Source organism: Phacochoerus africanus, chromosome 9 (genome assembly GCF_016906955.1).
Source record: "Phacochoerus africanus isolate WHEZ1 chromosome 9, ROS_Pafr_v1, whole genome shotgun sequence".
NCBI lineage: Eukaryota > Metazoa > Chordata > Mammalia > Artiodactyla > Suidae > Phacochoerus > Phacochoerus africanus.
The window spans coordinates 43,910,612-43,931,470 of NC_062552.1; the positions used below are offsets into that span (position 1 = coordinate 43,910,612).

At 41.2% G+C, this 20,859-nt stretch overlaps 1 protein-coding gene across 2 annotated transcripts in view; it reads right to left on the reverse strand.

The window, feature by feature from the left end:
• The window catches only part of PTCHD4 (patched domain containing 4), a 194,346-nt gene that overhangs the window by 138,827 nt on the left and 34,660 nt on the right, over positions 1–20,859 (reverse strand). For both annotated transcript variants that reach the window (XM_047796437.1, XM_047796438.1), the window contains one exon: positions 2,266–2,746. In XM_047796437.1, the coding sequence (XP_047652393.1) occupies positions 2,266–2,746 (481 nt within the window). The remainder of the gene's footprint in view (positions 1–2,265; positions 2,747–20,859) is intronic.

The following is a 20,859-nucleotide window of genomic DNA, read 5'->3' on the forward strand; positions in this document are numbered from 1 at the left end:
AGCAACACCAGATCCTTAACTCACTGAGCAAGGCCAGGGATCGAACCCGCATCCTCATGGATACTAGTCAGGTTTGTTAACCACTGAGCCACGACGGGAACTCCTAATTTCTCCATCTTGAATGAGCCATGCTTCATTTGTGAATAATGCTGCATGAGTCTTATGAAATTGTATATTACTAAGTCAAGAGACTGAGCTCCTAAAACATAACAAGTACAAATCATTCAAATCTAGATCAGTCCTTGTCACTGGTGAAAAGAAACTTTTTTCATATAGTTCTTTAGCAAATAGAAAAACTTTTGTTAAGGAGATGAACATGCATTTAAAGATGATATAAAGAATGCAAGGAAGGAAGACTTACTTTCCATTTCTTTCTTTTCTTTTCTTTTTTCTTGCTTTTTAGGGCCGTGGCATATGGAAGTTCCCAGGCTAGGGGTTGATCTGGAGCTGCAGCTGCCAGCCACAGCCACAGCAACATGGGATCCAAACTGCATCTCCAACCTGCACCACAGCTCATGGCAATACCAGATCCTTAACCCACTGAGCAAGGCCAGGGATCACACCCCCATCCTCATGGATATTAGTCATTACCACTGAGCCACAGTGGGAATTCCCAAGACTTTCCGTTTCTTGAAGCCAATGGCTGTTTCCTAATTCATCACTGAAACCACTGTACTTTACAGATGAAGTTAATTACTAAAACTTAATGATATTTATGAAGGGTTTACCCTCTGCTATTAGCTTTAGGTATATTCTGTTATATCCCAAAACTAATTCTTTGACTTATTTTTTTATCCTCATTATTACTATTGACTCATTACCCTCATTTTATGCAAGAGGAAACCGAGGCTTACCAAGAGGAACTAAAGGGACCGCAATGAAGATGGGTTTCCAGATAAATCCACTTCGCAGGGTTCTTAATATGGTTTAAGTCAAAATAAAAAGGGCCCAGATCACCTCGAAGACTTTCTGACCACGTGCCTACATCTTTTTTACTTAATCATAAAACTGTAATTTACGGCTGATATTAACTCCAGGAGTGGAAAGCAATTATTTTACAGCTGAAGATGCTCCTGTGCCCATCACTTCACCACTTGAGGCCATTTTTTGCAGTTTATCCTCCAAATCGCTGCAAGTAGGGAACTGCATCCCACCTGACAGACCTCTTTCGTGGTACCACAAATATCACCATTATCCCATCTTTTCTGATACACTCCATCAATCTTGTTACTGAACCATCACTCACTCTTCTGCCCAGAAGTGATCTTCTCTTTTGGAAGAATACACACACACACACACACACACACACACACACACACACACACACACCACTTTCTAAACTGTTGATGTATGTCCTGGAAAAAAAACAAGTGCAAGAAGGGATAATCTTGACTGAAGATGCTGATGAATTGTTTTCACCAGAGATGAAAAATACCAGAGGACACATCTTTAAGGGGCTGCATGAAAATTTTAGTTTAGAGGGGGGGGAAATGGAATATATTCTCACTAACACTTTGAAATGAATTAATCAAGCTTAATGAAATTCTTTGAGATTAGAACCTGTTGGTGGCTCTCAGAATTTCCAACGTACCATAGCCACTCTTTACCACCACCACCTTGAGGGGGCAACACAATTTCAGACCACCAAATTTTTTTTTTGGTCTTTTTCAGCTTTTCTAGGGTGGCACTTGTGGCATATGGAGGTTCCCAGGCTAGGGGTCTAATTGGAGCTATAGCTGCTGTCCGACACCACAGCCACTGCAATGCAGGATCCGAGCTGTGTCTGCGAACTACACCACAGCTCACGGCAACACCGGATCCTTAACCCACTGAGCAAGGGCAGGGACCGAACCCACAACCTCATGGTTCCTAGTTGGATTCGTTAACCACCGCGCCATGATGGGAACTCCCCCCAGACCACCAAATTTTATGTGAAGTAGATTTTGGATCTCCTGAACTCAGTACCCCATGAATTTCAACCCATAAATTTTGAAGAAGCAGAGTAGAAATTCCAATAGTGTGTACTTTAAAAACATTTGGTAGCATTAAAGTCTCTGGCATAAATGGGAAGATGGTTTGGTCAGGCTACCATTTGCTGAACGAGGCCTCATCAGGTGAAAGAGACACCACTCTCAGTAAAATGTCACATCAGTACACAGATATACCAATGCACAATTAAAACAGATTTCCACCTAAGAATTCAAGAAACGTACTACCTTGCCCCAAACCGGTAAGAAGCCGATTACCACAAGGATGGATAGTTACCCATGGCGAAGAACGGGATTCCCAGCAGGGTGGAATTGTACTTCCCATCAGTGATGAAGAAGATCCCAGCTGCTGTGACGATGGAGATGCACACGGTGAGCACCCCCAGGAGGCCCAGGAAGGGCTTGCCACGCAAACAGTCCTTCATGGAGCTGGAGAGGGTGGCTGTGGTCAGGATCAGCACGAGGCTCACTAGGACCTTGCTCCTGGCCAGGATGCTGGTCTTGTGAAAGTCTCTCCAGAGGCTAAAGGATGCCAGTGAGTAGAGCTGGAGGTCCTGGTGCTCCTCCTGGAGCTTCCTCATAAGCTTACAGAACTCATTCTCCCACTTCTCCCCTATGAGGTCTTGGGTGGCAGAGCCATAGGTCTGGAGGTAGTAGGTGATTTGAATGGCTCTGGCTGACTTGACCCGCTGGTCCTTGCTGTTTGGCACTTCCACTACCCCGCCCAGTTGGTGTCCAATAAAACTGTTCCTCCCATCCTTGAAAACAGAAAAAGGGGAGACTTGAGTTACCGGAGGGAGGCACATCCCAGAGAACATATTCTTAACTCTAAGTGAAGGAGCACAAAAGGCAGAGGTAGGCTCTAGCAATTGTGGAACTGATGTGGGTGGAGTGGCATGTAAGGATTTTCTTTTCAACCTGTTGGTGCTCCATGAGATACCATGCAAGATGATGGGGATTAGAAAAGATGCAGAGTATCATGAAGTTATAAAGACTGGCCGCATGCAGAGAAAAATGTCCATATATATTATTTTGATCACATCCATACCCTCATTCTCACCCTTTCCTTCGGCAACAATCTATTACAATTCCTTTATGCAGGATCAAGTTTACATCATCCAGTTTCAGCCAAAAGTGAAGCATGGCATGAATTAACAACCTTTCAAAAATTAAAATAAATTAATAAATACATGCTAAACTTTCTAGAGCAAACACGCACACACACTTACACTAACACACACACACAATACAGACAAATATTACAAACATCTGTACTTGGTCTTTATATTTTGGGGGTACAGCTGTGTACTTCAGAAGAAGTAGAAAAAAATACTGTTTTTTCACCAATAATTTAATTACGTTGAAATGTTTTCTAAATATAATGTTCATTCATTAAAGCATTCCCTTTCACTAACTGCAGTATTTTGTAGGTTGACCAGGAAACACAACGGTCAACCTCACCCCACCCTCGCCCCCCCTGCCCCCAGTGAGACTGATAAGACTTGAGGTGGTGTTGCCAAAAATGATCTCAGCTTCAGGATTTCATATGAATCTGAGTAGGCAAGATCATACGAGAAGGCTATTTATAAGAGAAGCAATCACTCTTCTTTAAGGAACACAAAAGTCGGACACCGAGTTGCTTACACTGGTTCTGAGCAGTAATTCTCAACCAGTGTTTATGAAAAGAAAAAATCCTTGATCTCCATCTCCAAATTTTAATCAAAATGGATATATTCTTTTTGCCACAACTGTCATGTACTTCAATGGCAATTGTTTTCAGATGAAATACCAAACCCAAGAGTAGGTTGCAACACGGAGATTCTGAAAATGTGCATCAGGTCCTGGGTGAGATGCAGGCACAAAGGTAAATTTATGCCATGAATAGATTGTGTGTTTGCTACATCAGGCAAGAAATTTATCTTGTGAGGATATAAAAGTGTAGGGTCAGAACAGGGGACAATTCTTTCTAGGAAAGTAATACAGAAGGCAGCAAAACCAACCTCAGGACAACCACGGTTGTTTTCACAGAACTGTGTACTCAAGAGACACGTGTAACAAGTATTGTAGACTTGTTTAGACCCAACACCTGTTTCTGAGGTACTTGTTTGTATCTGCACCAAAGCAATTCTAATACTTGAGAATGTGCTGAAACACAGAAAGTTTGAGAAATTTAGAGACTATAAATACTGTTAGCAGGATCATCCAGAAATAAGAAATTTTATAGTCATTCTATATACCCATTTCACCCCCTACATGTTAAATAAAAATTCTTTCTATTTGACTCGACCTGACCAACTCTAAATGAACAACACAATTTCCAAACAAGAATTTAATTAGAGGGTTTTTTCCCCCCTCTACTTGGGATATCTCCCACTTTCCACAGCATCTTTGTCATTTTTCCATCGTTCTTTCCTTGTAAAAATCAAATTGATTATGAGAAAAAGAATATACATATATGACTGGGTCACTATGCTGGACAGCAGAAATTGATTCAACACTGTAAATCAACTATGTCCTAATAAAAATAAATTTAATTAATAAAAATAAAATAAAATTACACATATGCACACAATCAAATTGAAATTCTGACTGTGAGTTCCCAAGGCTCCTCCTTGATTAAACTCTCTGGGGTTCTCTAATGAGCTACAGGTGGAAATGTAGGGGAGCTTTGAGGAAGGAGGTGGAAATCCTGCTTTGGTCCTGGGAGATGGGGAAGGGTGGTTTTCACTCTTTCAATACAGGTCAAATTGCTCCTCAGTGACGACTGTTTATTTTAGTTTTAAGCTTGGTATAAGTTTTAGCACCCTTGTTTCTACTTTGATATCCTATCTGCAAGGCTGACTTGTCCTTCAAATTATTTGGGGAAAAAAAAGATATTTTAAAAGCTTTATTTATTCACTTAAGAAAGTGCAGTTCCATCTGTCTTTACTCATTTCTATCATCAAAAAGAGTTCTGGAGATGGAGTTCCCATCGTGGCGCAGTGGTTAACGAATCCGACTAGGAACCATGAGGTGGCGGGTTCGGTCCCTGCCCTTGCTCAGTGGGTTAACGATCCGGCGTTGCCGTGAGCTGTGGTGTAGGTTGCAGACGCGGCTCGGATCCCGCGTTGCTGTGGCTCTGGCGTAGGCCAGTGGCTACAGCTCCGATTAGACCCCTAGCCTGGGAACCTCCATATGCCGCTGGAGCGGCCCAAAGAAATAGCCAAAAGACCAAAAAAAAAAAAAGAGTTCTCAGGGATCTGTAGCAGTGGAACAAAGATTTATCCTCAGGCCTCATTTGGAGATTACAGTGACTCAAAGGGGGTGCTGATAAAGCGTCTGGACAAAAGTCACATTTTTAAAGAAAGCCAAATATAGATTGTTAAATAGCTGATGTAGGGTTTGGCTAGCTGCTTATCCCACCCCTTTGAAATGGTCTAATTTCCATTTTTAATGAACTGATGTCATAAAAGATATATGCTTTCATTTCATTATATTTAAATGAATGTAACAAATGAAATGAATTTTTCTCTCTTAATCTGCTCTATTCCATGCACAAAATAAACAAGGTCTTTGGACGGGCTTGAATCAAAAGCGCTATTGAATGGTCTATACTTTGTACACATCATTTGGCCAAATACACTACTCAGTCTAGTCCTGAGAAGTACACTTTTATACATGATTCATAAGGGATATTTCTACCATTTTGTATGACGGGGTAGAAGAATTCACCAGTATCCCAAAGTAACCAATTCATAGGTGCTTCTATTTGGGAGAAACAAAGAATGCATATGTAATAACTAGTGATTATTAATTATTAATGCATTAATGATATGTAATTTTCCTCTGGGCAGACCTGAATTTGTAAGTCAGGTGGGATTAATGGAGAGAACACATCATCATGTGACCTGGAGTCATGTGACCTGGGTCTCAGTGTGCATTTCTCAGTAATGGGATAAGAAAGTTTTGGCTAGTTCATTTCCCCTTCTAGGTTTCAGTTTTCCCATCTGTAAAATGAGTGATGTGAGTTAAAATGTTTACATGATACCAAAGACATCTTTCAGTTCTAGCATTCTATGAATTGAATTGATGTCATTAATACAAGACGAATTTAAGTCCCTAAGTCACATCCTTGGGTCCACTATCTGCTCTTTCATTAGAATGTGTACTGGGGGTTTTTTTGGTTTTTTTTTTTTTTTTTGCTTTTTAGGGCCGCACCCTGCACCCACGACATATGGAAGTTCCCAAGCGAGGGGTTAAATCAGAGCTACAGCTGCCAGCCACCACCACAGCCACAGCAAAGCAGGATCCAAGCTGTGTCTGCCACCTGTACCACAGCTCATGGCAACGCCAGATCATTAACCCACTGAGCAGGGTCAGGGATTGAACCTGCATCCTCATGGATCCTAGTTGGATGGGTTAACTGCTGAGCCATGAAGGGAACTCTAGAATGTGTACTTGTTGAGACCACCTTCCCTGTCTTGCTCACTGGTAATTTCCCTGTGCCTAGAACAAAGCCTGGCATATAATAAACACTCCATAATATTTGATTCAGTGAATTCACCCTGAGGTATATTTAGACATTAACTAACCGCAGGTTATTTTTTAGAGACCATTTTGCTAAGAACAGGAAAAGTAAGAGAGAGTACTAAGTATCTGAGGACAGCAGGAACTCAGATTAAAGAAGTGTATGTAAAAATTAGAGGTTAGCGACAAAAGCAAACTATCCTTTTCCCAATCTCTTCTTTGTAACATTAATCCAAAGTATGTTTCCTCTTCTGTTTTCACTGCACAAGCAAGCACGTGCTGTAAGCTAGTGGACAGACAAGGGGACTTAGGGAGGATCTAGAAAAAGGATTTGCATGCATCCTGACCCAGAGGCGAAGAACAGCACATGATGTTCGAAGATCAAAAGGGAGTGATGGGATTTGGAGCTAGAGAAAGAAGCAGAGCTGTGAAAACTTTATCAAGCAGCTGGACTTACTGTCTTGTAATAGGAAACCACTTGACAGTTTTAAACAGGAGAATGACATGATTTACTTTTTGGAGTGCTCCCTCATTGCACTGTGGAGAATGATTTAGGGAGTCAGAGTGACTCTAAAAGAAGGAGGTCAGTTAGGAACTCCCTGCAGTATTTCAAGTTCTTGATGCAGCGTGAAAAAAATGTCAGCTCAGGCTGTCTCTGGTAGGTAAATTGTTCCAAGGTGAATCAATAGAATTACAGGTCACAGTACTATCTCATGGCCATGAAGCACCTCATCACATTAGTCCTCCAGAGCAATAACACCAGGAAAAAAAATCTTGTGTTCTTTAGGTCTTATTTAGTACATGGTTGCTACTTTGTAACTCTTAAAATTACTCCCACCCAATCCACACCTCTATGGTGCAAAAGAAAATTAAACTCATAAAGACAAGATGAAAGAATAAATTCTCAAAGAGATAGGAGAGGAAAGAGAAACGGTTGTTATAAATGATTGTGAAGAGGAACAAATTACTCAACGATGCTTTGAAATTATAGGGGAATGTCCTATCTGCTTAATATATGGGTTGACATTAAAATACCTTCTGTGACTGCAAGATAATTGGGCAACACAGCTCCTGTCCAGAACAACTGTATTTCAGATCTCAGTGTTTTCTTTTTCTTTTTTTGTCTTTTTGGGGCTGCACTTGTGGAATAATGGAGGTTCCCAGGCTAGGGGCGGAATTGGAGCTGTAGCCACTGGCTTATAGCAATGCCGGATCTGAGCTGCGTCTGCAACCTACACCTCAGCTAACGGCAGCATTGGATCCTTAACCCACTGATTGAGGACAGGGATCGAACTTAAGTCCTTCATGGATACTAGTCAGAATCATTTCCACTGAGTCATGGCAGTAACTCAGAGATCTCACTGTTTTTGATTAGGTAGGCACTGAAAGGAACTGGAAACTTTTAGATAGTCAGTTGTCTTTTATTGTTGCAAAGAAAGGCTGCTATATATGGTAGATAGTGACATTTCTAAAGGAATGGTACAATTTGTTGTTCTTGTTGTTTGATTGCTTATTTAAGTAAGATTGTTTTCTCATATTTCTTTTCTAACATCTTTGTTTGTTTTTTGTCTTTTTTGCCTTTTCTAGGGCTGCTCCCATGGCATATGGAGATTCCCAGGCTAGGGGTCTAATCGGAGCTGTAGCTGCCAGCCTACACCAGAGCCACAGCAACACAGGATCCGAGCCGCGTCTGTGATCTACACCACAGCTCATGGCAACACCGGATCTTTAACCCACTGAGCAAGGCCAGGGATCGAACCCGCAACCTCATGGTTCCCAGTTGGATTCATTAACCACTGCGCCAAGATGGGAACTCTTTTACCTGTTTGTTTTATTCTGAATATTGAGTATACAACGCAGGATTAACTAAAATTGTCAGTTTTCTTGAACGTCCTCTCTAGAGCTTCATGGTTAATAGAAAAAAGCAAATAAGAAGAAAGCAAGTTCCTGCAAGGCATTTAGTTAAAAAAAAAAAAGAAGAAGAAGAATCAGAAGTCATTTTCAAAATGAAGACATTAAAGCATTAAAATACCCTAATAAAGAATAAGTTAGGAGTTCCCATCGTGGCGCAATGGTTAACGAATCTGACTAGGAACCATGAGGTTGCGGGTTCGGTCCCTGCCCTTGCTCAATGGGTTAAGGATCCGGTGTTGCCGTGAGCTGTGGTGTAGGTTGCAGACCCGCCTCAGATCCCGAGTTGCTGTGGCTCTGGCGTAGGCCGGTGGCTACAGCTCCGATTAGACCCCTAGCCTGGGAAACCTTCATATGCTGTGGGAGAGGCCCTAGAAAAGGCAAAAAGACACACACAAAAGAATAAATTAAATTTTTTATGTCACATCACTAAGCCAGGACAATGCAGTGGTGTATTTCTGATTTTTTTCAAAGAGGAAGGTTAAAAAAAGTAAGATTTCCATGTTGTCAAAATGAAATAAGACCTTTAGCCACCAAAAATAAAAAAATAAGTTTAACAGGAGTTCCCATCATGGTTCAGCACAAACGGATCTGACTAGTATCCATGAGGATGCAAGTTCCATTCCTGGCATCTATCAGTGGGTTAAGGATCTGGTGTTGTGGTGAGCTGTGGTGTAGGTCGCAGACAAAGCTCAGATCTAGCACTGCTGTGGCTATGGTGTAGGCTGGTAGCTGCAGCTCTGATTCGAACCCTAGCCTGGGAACCTCCATATACCATGGGTGGGGCCCTGAAAGGACATAAATAAATAAATAAATAAGTTTAACAAAGCACTCTAGCATAATAATTTGTAACATGTGCAGCAGACGGTTCTAAGATTTAAGAACTTTATTTGCATTATCCTGGGTAACTCTCCCAGCCACTGTCTGAAAAAATGCTAACCTAGAGTGGCCTTAAGTCACCAACCAGGACCTGGCGGCCTAGCAGGAAGGTGTTCTGTAAAGTTATACAGCTAAGCGGCCCCCCAATCACCTGATTCCTGTTTCTGACTCCGGTGCTCATGTTCTTAACACAGTTGTCCAGTTGAATAATTTGTGACTATACTTTCGAATGAATGAAAGGAAGTACAAGATTAGAGTTATGTACAGAGACTCAAGAGGCCTTTGTCTCAGAGGCCCAACGTCAACACTGACAAGCTGTGGAAGTCTCTTTAGCTCTGCACATCAGCTTTATTACTGGTTAACATAAAAATCACAAGGCCCGGGAGTTCCCATCTTGGCGCAGTGGTTAACGAATCCGACTAGGAACCATGAGGTTGCGGGTTCGGTCCCTGCCCTTGCTCAGTGGGTTAAAGATCCGGCATTGCTGTGAGCTGTGGTGTAGGTTGCAGACGCGGCTCGGATCCCGCGTTGCTGTGGCTCTGGCGTAGGCCAGTGGCTACAGCTCCGATTTGACCCCTAGCCTGGGAACCTCCATATGCCACAGGAGCGGCCCAAAGAAATAGCAAAAAGACAAAAAAAAAAAAAAAATCACAAGGCCCTCTGAGGATCAAGTGTATGAATATACAGAAAACACTTGGAAAAGTGGCCAGAAGGTGTTGGCTATTATTACTATGTCGGAAATTAAATATATGAATGATATTGTTTATTCACTTATCTATCTAGAATTACTCCACATCTCCCAGAAAATGTCTGTGATGTGATGGGAAGAACACAGGGTCCAGGCCCTAGAGACTGGTTGTAAGTTCCAGGTGTGCCGCCCTCTAGCAGGGTGACAGGGATCAAAATGCTTGACTTTCCGAATGCCAACTGCCTCATCTCCAAAATAAAAGCTTTGGCTTATATTATCTAAAGATATCATTAGCTCTGCATTTAATGATGCAGCCCTCGTAAGGTCATTAGACACTGCAGAGTAGGCCAGAGAAATCTGCCCTAAGGAAAAATAAATAAATAAGAAGGAAGGAGAAACACAAGATGACCCCATGTTCATTTCCATAGAAACAAGAAGCTTTTTATCTTCTTTTAAATCTGGACCCAGCAGCTTTTTCTTCTCTGAGTAATTTCCAGAAAGCATCTTTCTCAAATGGAAAAACATCAAGACATTGCCTTATTTTACCTAGATATAAATCGTCTCTTGGTAGCCCAGATGAATTCATGTATTTCTTAGATAGTAAAATTCATTTCTTCCTCAGATCTCTATTTCATGAGTACCTGTTCCACTGTATTGGTTTACTTGTCCCATAACAGGATACATATGTTTATTTTCTCCTTAACTCATACAAAACCTTTACACAGGTTTATAAGTAACATGTGGAAGTAGAGATATTACCAACATTAAATGTGAAGCATATAACAATGATTTTTTTACTTCTCTGTAACTCAGTGATCCTATCCCAAAAATTTCTATTAAAAGCGGTGTTACTCTTTTAAGTGAATCTTTCACAAAGTGATCACAATGCCCACTCGGGGTAAGTATTCCGTATTAAAGGAGCTTTAACTCTGATGGATGCTGCACAGAGAACGCTGGCCATCACTCATGCAGGAGCATTGAGAGAATGCACAAAGCCCCCTTCAAGGGAAGGCTGAAAGTCTGCCATTACAGCCTTTCTTTGGGTTAGGAAACTCCCCCAAAGACTGGATTACAACCACCTGCTGTATAAGGATGTGACACCAGGGCCATTAGTATTTCTGACTGGAACCGTAGATCAGACTAACAAACTTCAGAGGCAAACCTCAGTATAGAATTCAAAACATCCTCATAGAAAGGGCCAAATTAAGCAAGTATCTACATAGGGTGGTAGTGTGGTGAATTTATGGCCAGTAGGACATGACACACAGATGGAAGCAGGCAAGAAGGACTGAGTCATTCATTCATTCCGGACGTATTCAGTGAGCACACGCTCTGTGACTGCCAGGTATTGAGGAGAGAGTAGTGAACAGCCACAGTCAAAGGGTCTGGGTCTCTGGGATGCAGTGGGAGATGAGGAAAGATAAGTAAGCAGGCAGGCATGAAATATATATGCATATATGTATACGCATCCATATGGATATGTGTGTGTGCATATATATGTGCACACATATATATAAATACCATGATACCAGTTAACACAAAATGTTAAGGAAGTACTGAGATGGAACCCCTAGCCTAGAAGGGACTAAGAAGACTTGCCAAAGAAGGTGGCATCTTCGCTGAGACCTGACACATGAGTAACAATTCTCCAAGTGAAGGCGAGGGGTTTGTTAGTGGATCTGGAGAGGGATGGTCTTCCAGGCAGAGGGAACAGCATGTGCAAAGATCTAGAAAGCAGAGTAAGCATATTCTGTTTCTGGGATTTTGACAGTGACTGGAATATACAGTGGGGGCAAGAAAGGGCGATGTAGAGCTGGGTACTGGTAGTGAGTAGGGAGGTTTGCTCATTCAAAAGCTCTCTTTGCAACGTGAAAAATGAACTTTTTGGGTTTTTCTGTTTGTTTTTTTAGAGCTGCATCCGTGGCATATGGAAGTTCCCAGGCTAGGGGTTAAATTTGAGCTGCAACCACCAGCCTATGCCACAGCCTTAGCAATGCCAGATCGGAGCCTTGTCTGCGACCCACACCGCAGCTCATGGCAACACCAGATCCTTAGCCCACTGAGGGAGGCCAGGGATCAAACCCACATCCTCATGAATATTAATCAGATTCATTTCTGCTGCACTACGAGAACTCCGATTTTTGTCTTTTTACCTTTTCTTCTCATGCATTTTTTATTTAATCTGAAAAACAAAGGCTAATTACTTGATCAGTCAAATAAAAAATGGTTTTTGAGGATATGCTTGTATATAAAACATCACACGAAGCAAAATCGATTTCTTTTTAAATAATTCAGTTAATTGTAATCTCAGAGGTCTAGATTATGAGATAGATTGATTATAACTTCCAGGAACAGGCCACTAATTTAGGCAGTTTGAAAATTGTGTTGCTTGGAGTTCCCAGTGTGGCTCAGCGGAAATGAACCTAACTAGCATCCATAAGGACACAAGTTCAATCCCTGGCCTCACTCAATGGATTAAGGATCTGGTGTTGCCATAAACTGTGGTGTAGGTCACAGATGCAGCTCAGATCCTGTGTTGCTGTGGCTGTGGTGTAGGCCCCCGGAGGGCGGCCCTAAAAAAAAAAAATGACAAAAAAAAGAGAAAGAAAATGGTGTTGCCATTTATGAATTCCATTTTTCTAATTTTTATTTTTCTTTGTTCTCCAAGACTGTGTCAGTGTCATTCAAGAGGGCCTCTTCTGATAGTTTAATGATGTTGCATTTTACCATTGTTATTTGTTTTATCACTCCAACTAGACTTCCAAGATCAGTGAAGATAGGACATAAAGGTGGCATCTTTTTTGGGCTAAAGACAACTAATTTGGGGCACATATCTCAAGGAAATAGAAATAAAATACTATAAAAGAGGAAACCAACAGTGTATTTGCAGTTACGGGTGAGGTCAGCTGTGTCTCAATTCTTTGATAAAATGAAGGTGACACCCTTGTTTCTCTACTAAAGATGAATCAGATTTTAATATCTCATTGCCTTATATGAACATCCACCTGCATCTTTCTGGATCTCTTTTCCCCTCCTCTCCTCCCATCTTTCTCCCACTCCCTCTTTTCACTCTTTCTCCCCTCTTCTCTGACCCTCATTCTTCCCCCCAACCGAGGCCCCCCCCGCCCCCGTCTCTGTCCTTCCCTTAGTTGAAAGACAACTAGCACAAAGCCGCAGTGAGGGATAATTCTTGAACTAGGTCCGTAAAATGCCCGATAAAGAAAATAATGCTTGCTGAAGTCCATTTTATCTTCACTAAATTACCTTTTCTTTTTAATCTCTAAAAGAACAGACATGCTTTGAAAGTATTGTGTGTGATACACATTCTAATGAGATCCATGCAATTGTTCTTACTACTATGAGCTATTCAGCCTCAAAGATATTAAAATAATTGAAAGCTTTCAATAAAGCCAAGAAAGTAAGCACTCTCTTACCTCACAGCTCCATGTCGGAGCTAAATATTACTTTGCTCAACAGGAGAGGGGGGTGTCAACGGCTCACCTTTGCAACTATGTTAACATTTTCTAGGTTGATGTGACATATTTTAGTCAAGTGCATGGGCTAATCTGTGGTTTAAATTATACTCTTGGATGTCTAGCAAAGGAGCATCTGGATGTCTCTGAGAAGTAAAATCTTAAAAATTAATTAAAATTTTAAAAATTATTTAAACACCTGAACGAAAAATGAACTCCAAAGCAAAATACATGTTTTTGTTTTTTGCTTAATTTAACTTAAGAGATTATCCAAAAATCTTTAAAGATTTAGAAAATACATTTCTGTTTTTTTCCTTGAGAGGAAAGAAAGATTGCCTTTCTTTGTTCTCATTTAATGCTAATATTAAAGTTTGCAACCCACTTACAAATGCTCATCTGATGTAGGAAAAAAATGAATCTACAAGTTAAAAATGTCAAGCAAGGAAATAAGTCAGAAGCACATTGTTATGTCTAATGACTGCAGACTTTAGCTTTAGTAAGGCAGGTAAAAATTTTCATGTAATTGTATCTTTTAAATGAGTTAATCCATGGAACATTTGCATGCATGTGTTCTTAGTTTCACATCTATGTGAGGCATTTTATTTTATTTTACTTTATTTTTTTGTCTTTTTGCCATTTCTAGGGCCACTCCTGAGGCATATGGAGGTTCCCAGGCTAGGGGTCTAATTGGAGCTGTAGCCGACGGCCTACACTAGGGCCACAGCAACGTGGGATCCGAGCCGTGTCTGCAACCTACACCACAGCTCACAGCAACACTGGATCCTTAACCCACTGAGCAAGGCCAGGGACCGAACCCACAACCTCATGGTTCCTAGTCAGATTCATTAACCACTGAGCCACAAAGGGAACTCCTGTGTGAGGTTTTTTAAAAATAATATCCACAAGTTAAAATCTTTCATTTGATCTCATATCCCCTTTTTTTGTTTGGAATATATGGTAACCTTAATAAGTTAGGTAGTAGAAAGCTGTCAGTAAAAGTATATATGATGCATAATCCCAGCAGGTTTGACAATTGATTTAGTTAGACTTTTAGGCAAGAGGGGAAAAATATTAAGATAGACAGTCTTATTAAAATGAAAGTAATCATCACTGTGAATTTACTATTCAAAATGAGGCCAATTGTAAGGGGGCCAACCTACATTCCAGCCCTTGGGAGTTTAATTACCTTCACTGCATAAACATGATTGCCACTTCTCCTAGCCACACATAAATATCCCTCTTCGCCATGTCAGTTCTTATATTGCTTAGCCCTATTTCATGGAGTTTGGAGACAAGGTTCCTAATCAAAATTGCACTCCTGTTTCAGGTTGCTTTCAATTTGCTTCTGAATTTTCCAAAATAGTGCCAAGTTTCAGCAGCCCAAGTTCTCATAATTGGACAATTGATATATTTTTCTTCCTTCAACAAATCACTACCTTTGTTTTCAAGGTACAAAACTTTGGCATAGAGAATTCTTCCAAAGCTATTCTTACAAAATGTTAAGAAAGAGATTGATATTTCCTCCCCATTCTTCTGAGGAAAGACCCACAGCCCAGACTACAGGTCGCAGGACCTGGTTTTCAGGTCGGTGATGCAAAACCATGTCAGCATCACAGGCCATGTGGCTGCCAATAGCAGCTTAGCTTTCAAGTTTGAAGAGCTTAGGTTTGAGGGCTCATCTGACCACTTATAACCACTGTGACTCTTACAAAATTACTGAGATTCTCTGAGCCTCTTTCTTTGGTTATTAAATAGGACCCCATAGCGCAAAACTTTGTTATGAGAAATGTTTGATGATGTTGGAAGAGGGGTGGCACCCTGTGTGTTATTTTGAAGAGGCTCTATCAACAATTAGAAAATGATGGTTGAGGGATTCAGTGATCTTTTTTATTTTTTTTATTTTTATTTTTTGGCTTTTTGCCATTTCTTGGGCCACTCCCGCGGCATATGGAGGTTCCCAGGCTAGGGGTCCAATCGGAGCTGCTGCTGCCAGCCTATGCCAGAGCCACAGCAACGCGGGATCCAAGCCGTGTCTGCAACCTACACCACAGTTCACGGCAACGCCGGATCGTTAACCCACTGAGCAAGGGCAGGGATCGAACCCACAACCTCATGGTTCCTAGTTGGATTCTTTAACCACTGCGCCATGACAGGAACTCCAGTGATCTTAAAATGAATTAAAAACAGGCCATTTTTGGCTCTTGGCACCAAAAACATTCCATAAATATATACTGCCACCATAGAAAGTTTCCAGGGCTCCCTAAATAGCATGTATTTAACTAAAAGGAAGAACAAAAGATCCTAACTCTCTGTTCCAATCCTGGGCCTCCACTTGCCCTATGACTGAGAGCTTGCTTCCAGCTCAGTGTAGGTTCAGAAGACAACCTGTACCTGGTATTTTTAGGGGAAACCTAAAAGAGTTAGTTCAAATTTCTCTTTAATATACTGCCAGTGATCACCTGGACATACGATTTCTCTAATCCAGAAAACAATTTATTATCAAAGCAGATTTTCTAGGTCAACTGAGCTCATGAAACTTACTCTCCTTCTCTGTAGGCTTTGTGGGGATTCACTGGGTTCAGACATGGAGTCAGGCCTGTGGGTCAGCACTGCCACATGCTTTCATTCTAAGCACCAAACAGGCAAGGTTTCTGGATGTGACAACTCCATGGTGGCTTTCTTTGCAGCCAAGACTGTGATGGAAACAAGAATCAAACCTTTGGATTCCACAATATGGAGGACCACCTCCTGCACTCCCGCAAAAGTTCCTGTACCTAAAAGCATCTGGTGAAATCCTGTAGGAGCATCACAGAGCCTCCCTGTTTTATCACCTGTCTTTACATTTCACATCTAAAGAGGCAGTAGGCAAAAGCCAGAGGAGGTGACCCTACATGCACATAGTTTCATTTTGTGTTTGCTGCTGTGCTATCTGGGAACCCTACTGATTGTGCATATACTTTCATCAAAATAATCTGCAGCCAATTTTGATTTTAATATATTTGTTTCTGTACAAGATCTCACACTTGCTGTAGCTAGTCAATGTTTTCTCCAATATTCTGTAGACTATAACACATCACAGGCATCACAGATGTTTGCTCAGAAGATGCCAACATTCTATCTAAAGTCATTGCATTCTGTCTTCCCCCTTGATCCGGGATATCTTCATTCAGATGAGCTGATTCCATCACAGTGAAAGAAGGAAACGCAGAGTAAAAAATGCAGATACAAAAACAGGACATGTAAATGTAGCTTTCAACTTAACATGCTCAACAAAGAACTGGGGTTTTTTTTAGGGTACCTGCTTCCAATGAAGCTATTTTACAGAAACGAAAATATAAAAAGCTGGTTCATTGTCCTTAAGAACATTTGCTGTCACGCTCCCTAACTGCAACACAGATTAATTCTCTATAATTTTGCAGGTAGTCAGAGAATTTGTGGTGACTATGTCAGACCTCCTTGTGAGTAAGGGCAGAGTGTCTTTTTTTTTTTTAAAGAGAGAGCAAAAAAACCCCCAACAACCTAACACCCTTCATTTACATGGAGGTACTTTGTGCAAGCAGGGTTAACTTGGTAAGTGGGTGTCCGCTTTGGCTGAAAAGATCAGGGCTATTTGAAGCCATCGCAATCAGTTACATAAGCAAGTATTTAGGGGAGACTTTTCAAATGCATATTGCTATGTCCATGCACTGCTAAAAACACCAATAATAACACACACACCAAAACCAACACTCCCTCAGAACTGGGGCTGGCAGCTGTCTGCACCACGCTGGAGCTGTTTACAAGGCAATACTGGGTGAGGTTCTGGCACTCAGGACTAAGCTACCCAGTTTGGGATAATAAAAAACTCCTGAGTGGTAGGGCTGCAAGGCCCACCCTCCCTTCAAAGGCAGTTTGAGCAATAATGTTTGTAGTGGCTCATCCTGAATGGAAAAAGATGATCCGAAGAGAAACATCAGAAAAGATCTGTGTGCTGCCTGAAGGAATTTGGAAAAGTTGCCATTGAAAATCTTTTTTTTTTTTTTATTCTTTTTTTTTTTTTTTGGTCTTTTAGGGCCACACCCGAGGCATACGGAGGTTCCCAGCCTAGGGGTTGAAACAGAGCTGTAGCTGCCAGCCTACACCACAGCCACAGCAACACAGGATCCAAGCCATGTCTGTGACCTACACCACAGCTCATGGCAACACCGGATCCTTAACCCACTGAGCGAGGCCAGGGATGGAACCTGCGTCCTCATGGATGCTAGTCTGGTTCATTTCCCCTGAGCCACAAGAGGAACTCCACCACTGAAAATTTTTAACACTGGAAGTGACCTGGTGAGATATATGGGTTAGAAGTTCCCCCTGGTAGCAATATGAAGTATGGTCTGAGACGTGTGTGTGCGTGCGTGCGTGCGTGCGCGAGCGCATGCGCACACGCATGTTGGGATTGTGAACTGGAGATGGCACTTGCTGTCCGCCTCCATTCAGACTGAATCATGAGTCACTGAAACTGCAGACCCCTCAACACCCCCTAAAAGGAGCTCAGGGTGAAGAGTAGGAATGAGGTACTCTGTGCTCTGGAAAAACTGGCAGAACAGCTTTTCAGACAGATATTTTCAGGAGAAGATTTTATTTTATTTATTTATTTTTTTAATAGTGTAAACTTGTTCTTTTTTTTAATTTTTAAAAAAATTTTATTATAGTTGATTTACAATGTTCTGTCAATTTTTGCTGTACAGCAAAGTGACCCAGTTATACACGTATATAATTTTTTTTTTTCACACTATCCTCCATCATGTTTCATCACAAGGGATTAGATAGAGTTCCCCGTGCTATACAGCAGGATCTCATTGCTTATCCACTCCAAATGTAACAATAGTTTGCATCTACTAATCCCAGACTTGGGGTTAGGAGAAGATTTTATGAGCCCAATTCTTACATCTCCTTGTATCTAGAAAAGCACTAAAATCTTTCATGGTGACATCCGCTCCGTGTGACTAACAGTGACCTTCACAAGACGTGCAGCAAACTTCTGCAAAGGGTATGCTTGGTTGCATGTACCTCCCCCCTTCACCAAACTCACATACATAATGACCTTCCCCTGTTACCGCTTTCGAGCAGTTTTTCAGAGCTATCCGAAATGCTGCTCCCTGGGCTATCGTCCTCATTTTACCCCTAAGAAGACTCAACCCTCAACTATTAGGCTGTGCATAGTTTTTTTAAGTCAACAGGATTTTAGGACAATCCTGACAGAATGATAGGTAAGGAGGCTCCAGGAGAAATCTAGGTGAGAGAGAATGAATCCCTACGTGGAGCAAGCGGCAACAGTGAGAAGAGAAGGTGAGGGAATAAAGGGATGTTTAAGAAGTATAATGGATGGAACTCAGTCCCTGACTGTGAAAGATGAAAATAAGAAGTAGGTGGTGTCTCCATCGGAGTGGCTCAGGAGCCCTGTAGACAGCCGTGGTCCTTCTCAAGCTGAAGGCCACACATGTGTGTGGGGTGAAGGGAAGAGGGCTGGAGCTCTACATATGAAGATTTAGGTACCTGAACAACATCAAAGTGGAGAAACTTAGAAACAAGTGATGGTAGGGGTAGTTTGCTCAAGACGGGCTAGAAATGAACGCTGCATTGGCCGTGCACAGCTAACAGACTGTGGGAAGACTGGAAGCTATGGTGAAATTCCACAGGCATGAGAAAAAGGAGGTCAGGAAAACTCATAAAAAGGCAAAAGAAGGCAGAAAACTGGCAATACTTCCTGTACAGAATATATTGTGAAACATTTCACCATCCTTGATGGGAAGTAATATGAAACAAAGGAGGAATGATAGTGGATGGCAACCTATTGGCTGACATCTATTTAATGATCTCAGAATAAATTTTTACAGGACATAGGCTTACAATTCACTCAAAGTTTCCAAGTCATGGAAATGAAAGTGGTTCAGATCCAAAGAAGAGTCTTCAGTTGGAATATTTTTTTCCAGTGTCTTAACAGGAAGTTCGCACCAGTCAAGTGAAGGTGCATCCTGTTCAACTGTCTGAGATGAAGGATTTGCTTTTTAATGAGAAATGTGCATTTCATTATTACGATGTACCCTCTGTCCTTGTCTTGGTCATTCTCCACAGAAGCAGGGACTCCTCAGTACATACTAATGACAGATTCCAGAAAATTTACCTCAGATATATATGTTTTTAAAAAGCATAGTTAAAAGAAATCAAGTATGATAAATACCACATTTTCCTCCATGTGTGCAATTCAAAGAAAATCCTTAAAGGTGACCTCACAAATTTCCTGTGTCACAGCCAGGCATCTGTGAAGACTGAACGAGTCAGGAAAAGAGTTGTGTTAGGTTAGGTCATTGAATATACTAAGAATTATTTGGAAAGGGGTGTTTGATCACTCAGGGCCACATGAGTCAGCAGTATATTTTAAGCAAGGAAATAGCTCTGGGGGGAGGGTGGCAGGGAGGGGGAGGTGTCCAAAATTCTAATTTAATTTGCCATAGCAACTCCCTGAATAGACAGAAGTTAGCTGACATAATAAAGAAATACCAAACATGAGCTCCTATTTGTGAAGCAGTAACATATTTGCATTAAGAATAATTTTAGCAATTGACTACGCTTGCTGGTTATAATTAAATAATAAATGGACAGGTTTTAATGTTTGATCAGTTTGATTGTTAAAACCACAATACTTCTGAGGAAACTTCAGAATTGTCTGAGATAACTCAACTTATCTGCAAGAGAATTTTTTAGATAGTTAGAATTGACATAAAACTTCTTAAGAAATTTAAATTGTAAGAAAGTTCTTTTCTCTGAAGTCTTGTGATATTTTCCAGATTGCCCCTACGGCACTTATAATTATTATACAGGATTTTCATTATGGTTGTTTCCCCTTCTTTATTGGAAATTCTCCAGAGGCAGATTACATGCTTGTTTTGTTTTGTCTTGCAATTGCCCATCATAGAGTATCGTCTCAAAAAAGAACTGACTGAAACAAGAGTGATAAGTGCCGTATCACTTAAAAACTTTTTTTTGTTTTTTTTAATGATTGTTATTTTTCGCATCGTAGCTGGTTTACAGTGTTCTGTCCATTTTCTACCGTACAGCAAGATGACCCAGTCACACATACATGTATACCTTCTTTTTCTCACACTATCATGCTCCATCATAAGGGACTAGACATAGTTTCCAGTGCTGCACAGCAGAAAACTTTTCTTTTTCAATTGTGTGGAGACTTGTAATACCACAACAGAAGGAAAGGCAGGACATTACAACTCGAGGCAGAGGGAGGGGATTCCGGTCATTCACAGCTTTCTCTTTGTGTCAGAATGGTAGCTGGCCCAGGACCAAGCGCATTCACAAGGTCTCTGCCATCTCTCAGATATCTTCTCATTGATTTCCACAGCCTTGCTTTCGCCTCTTCTTTGAGCCT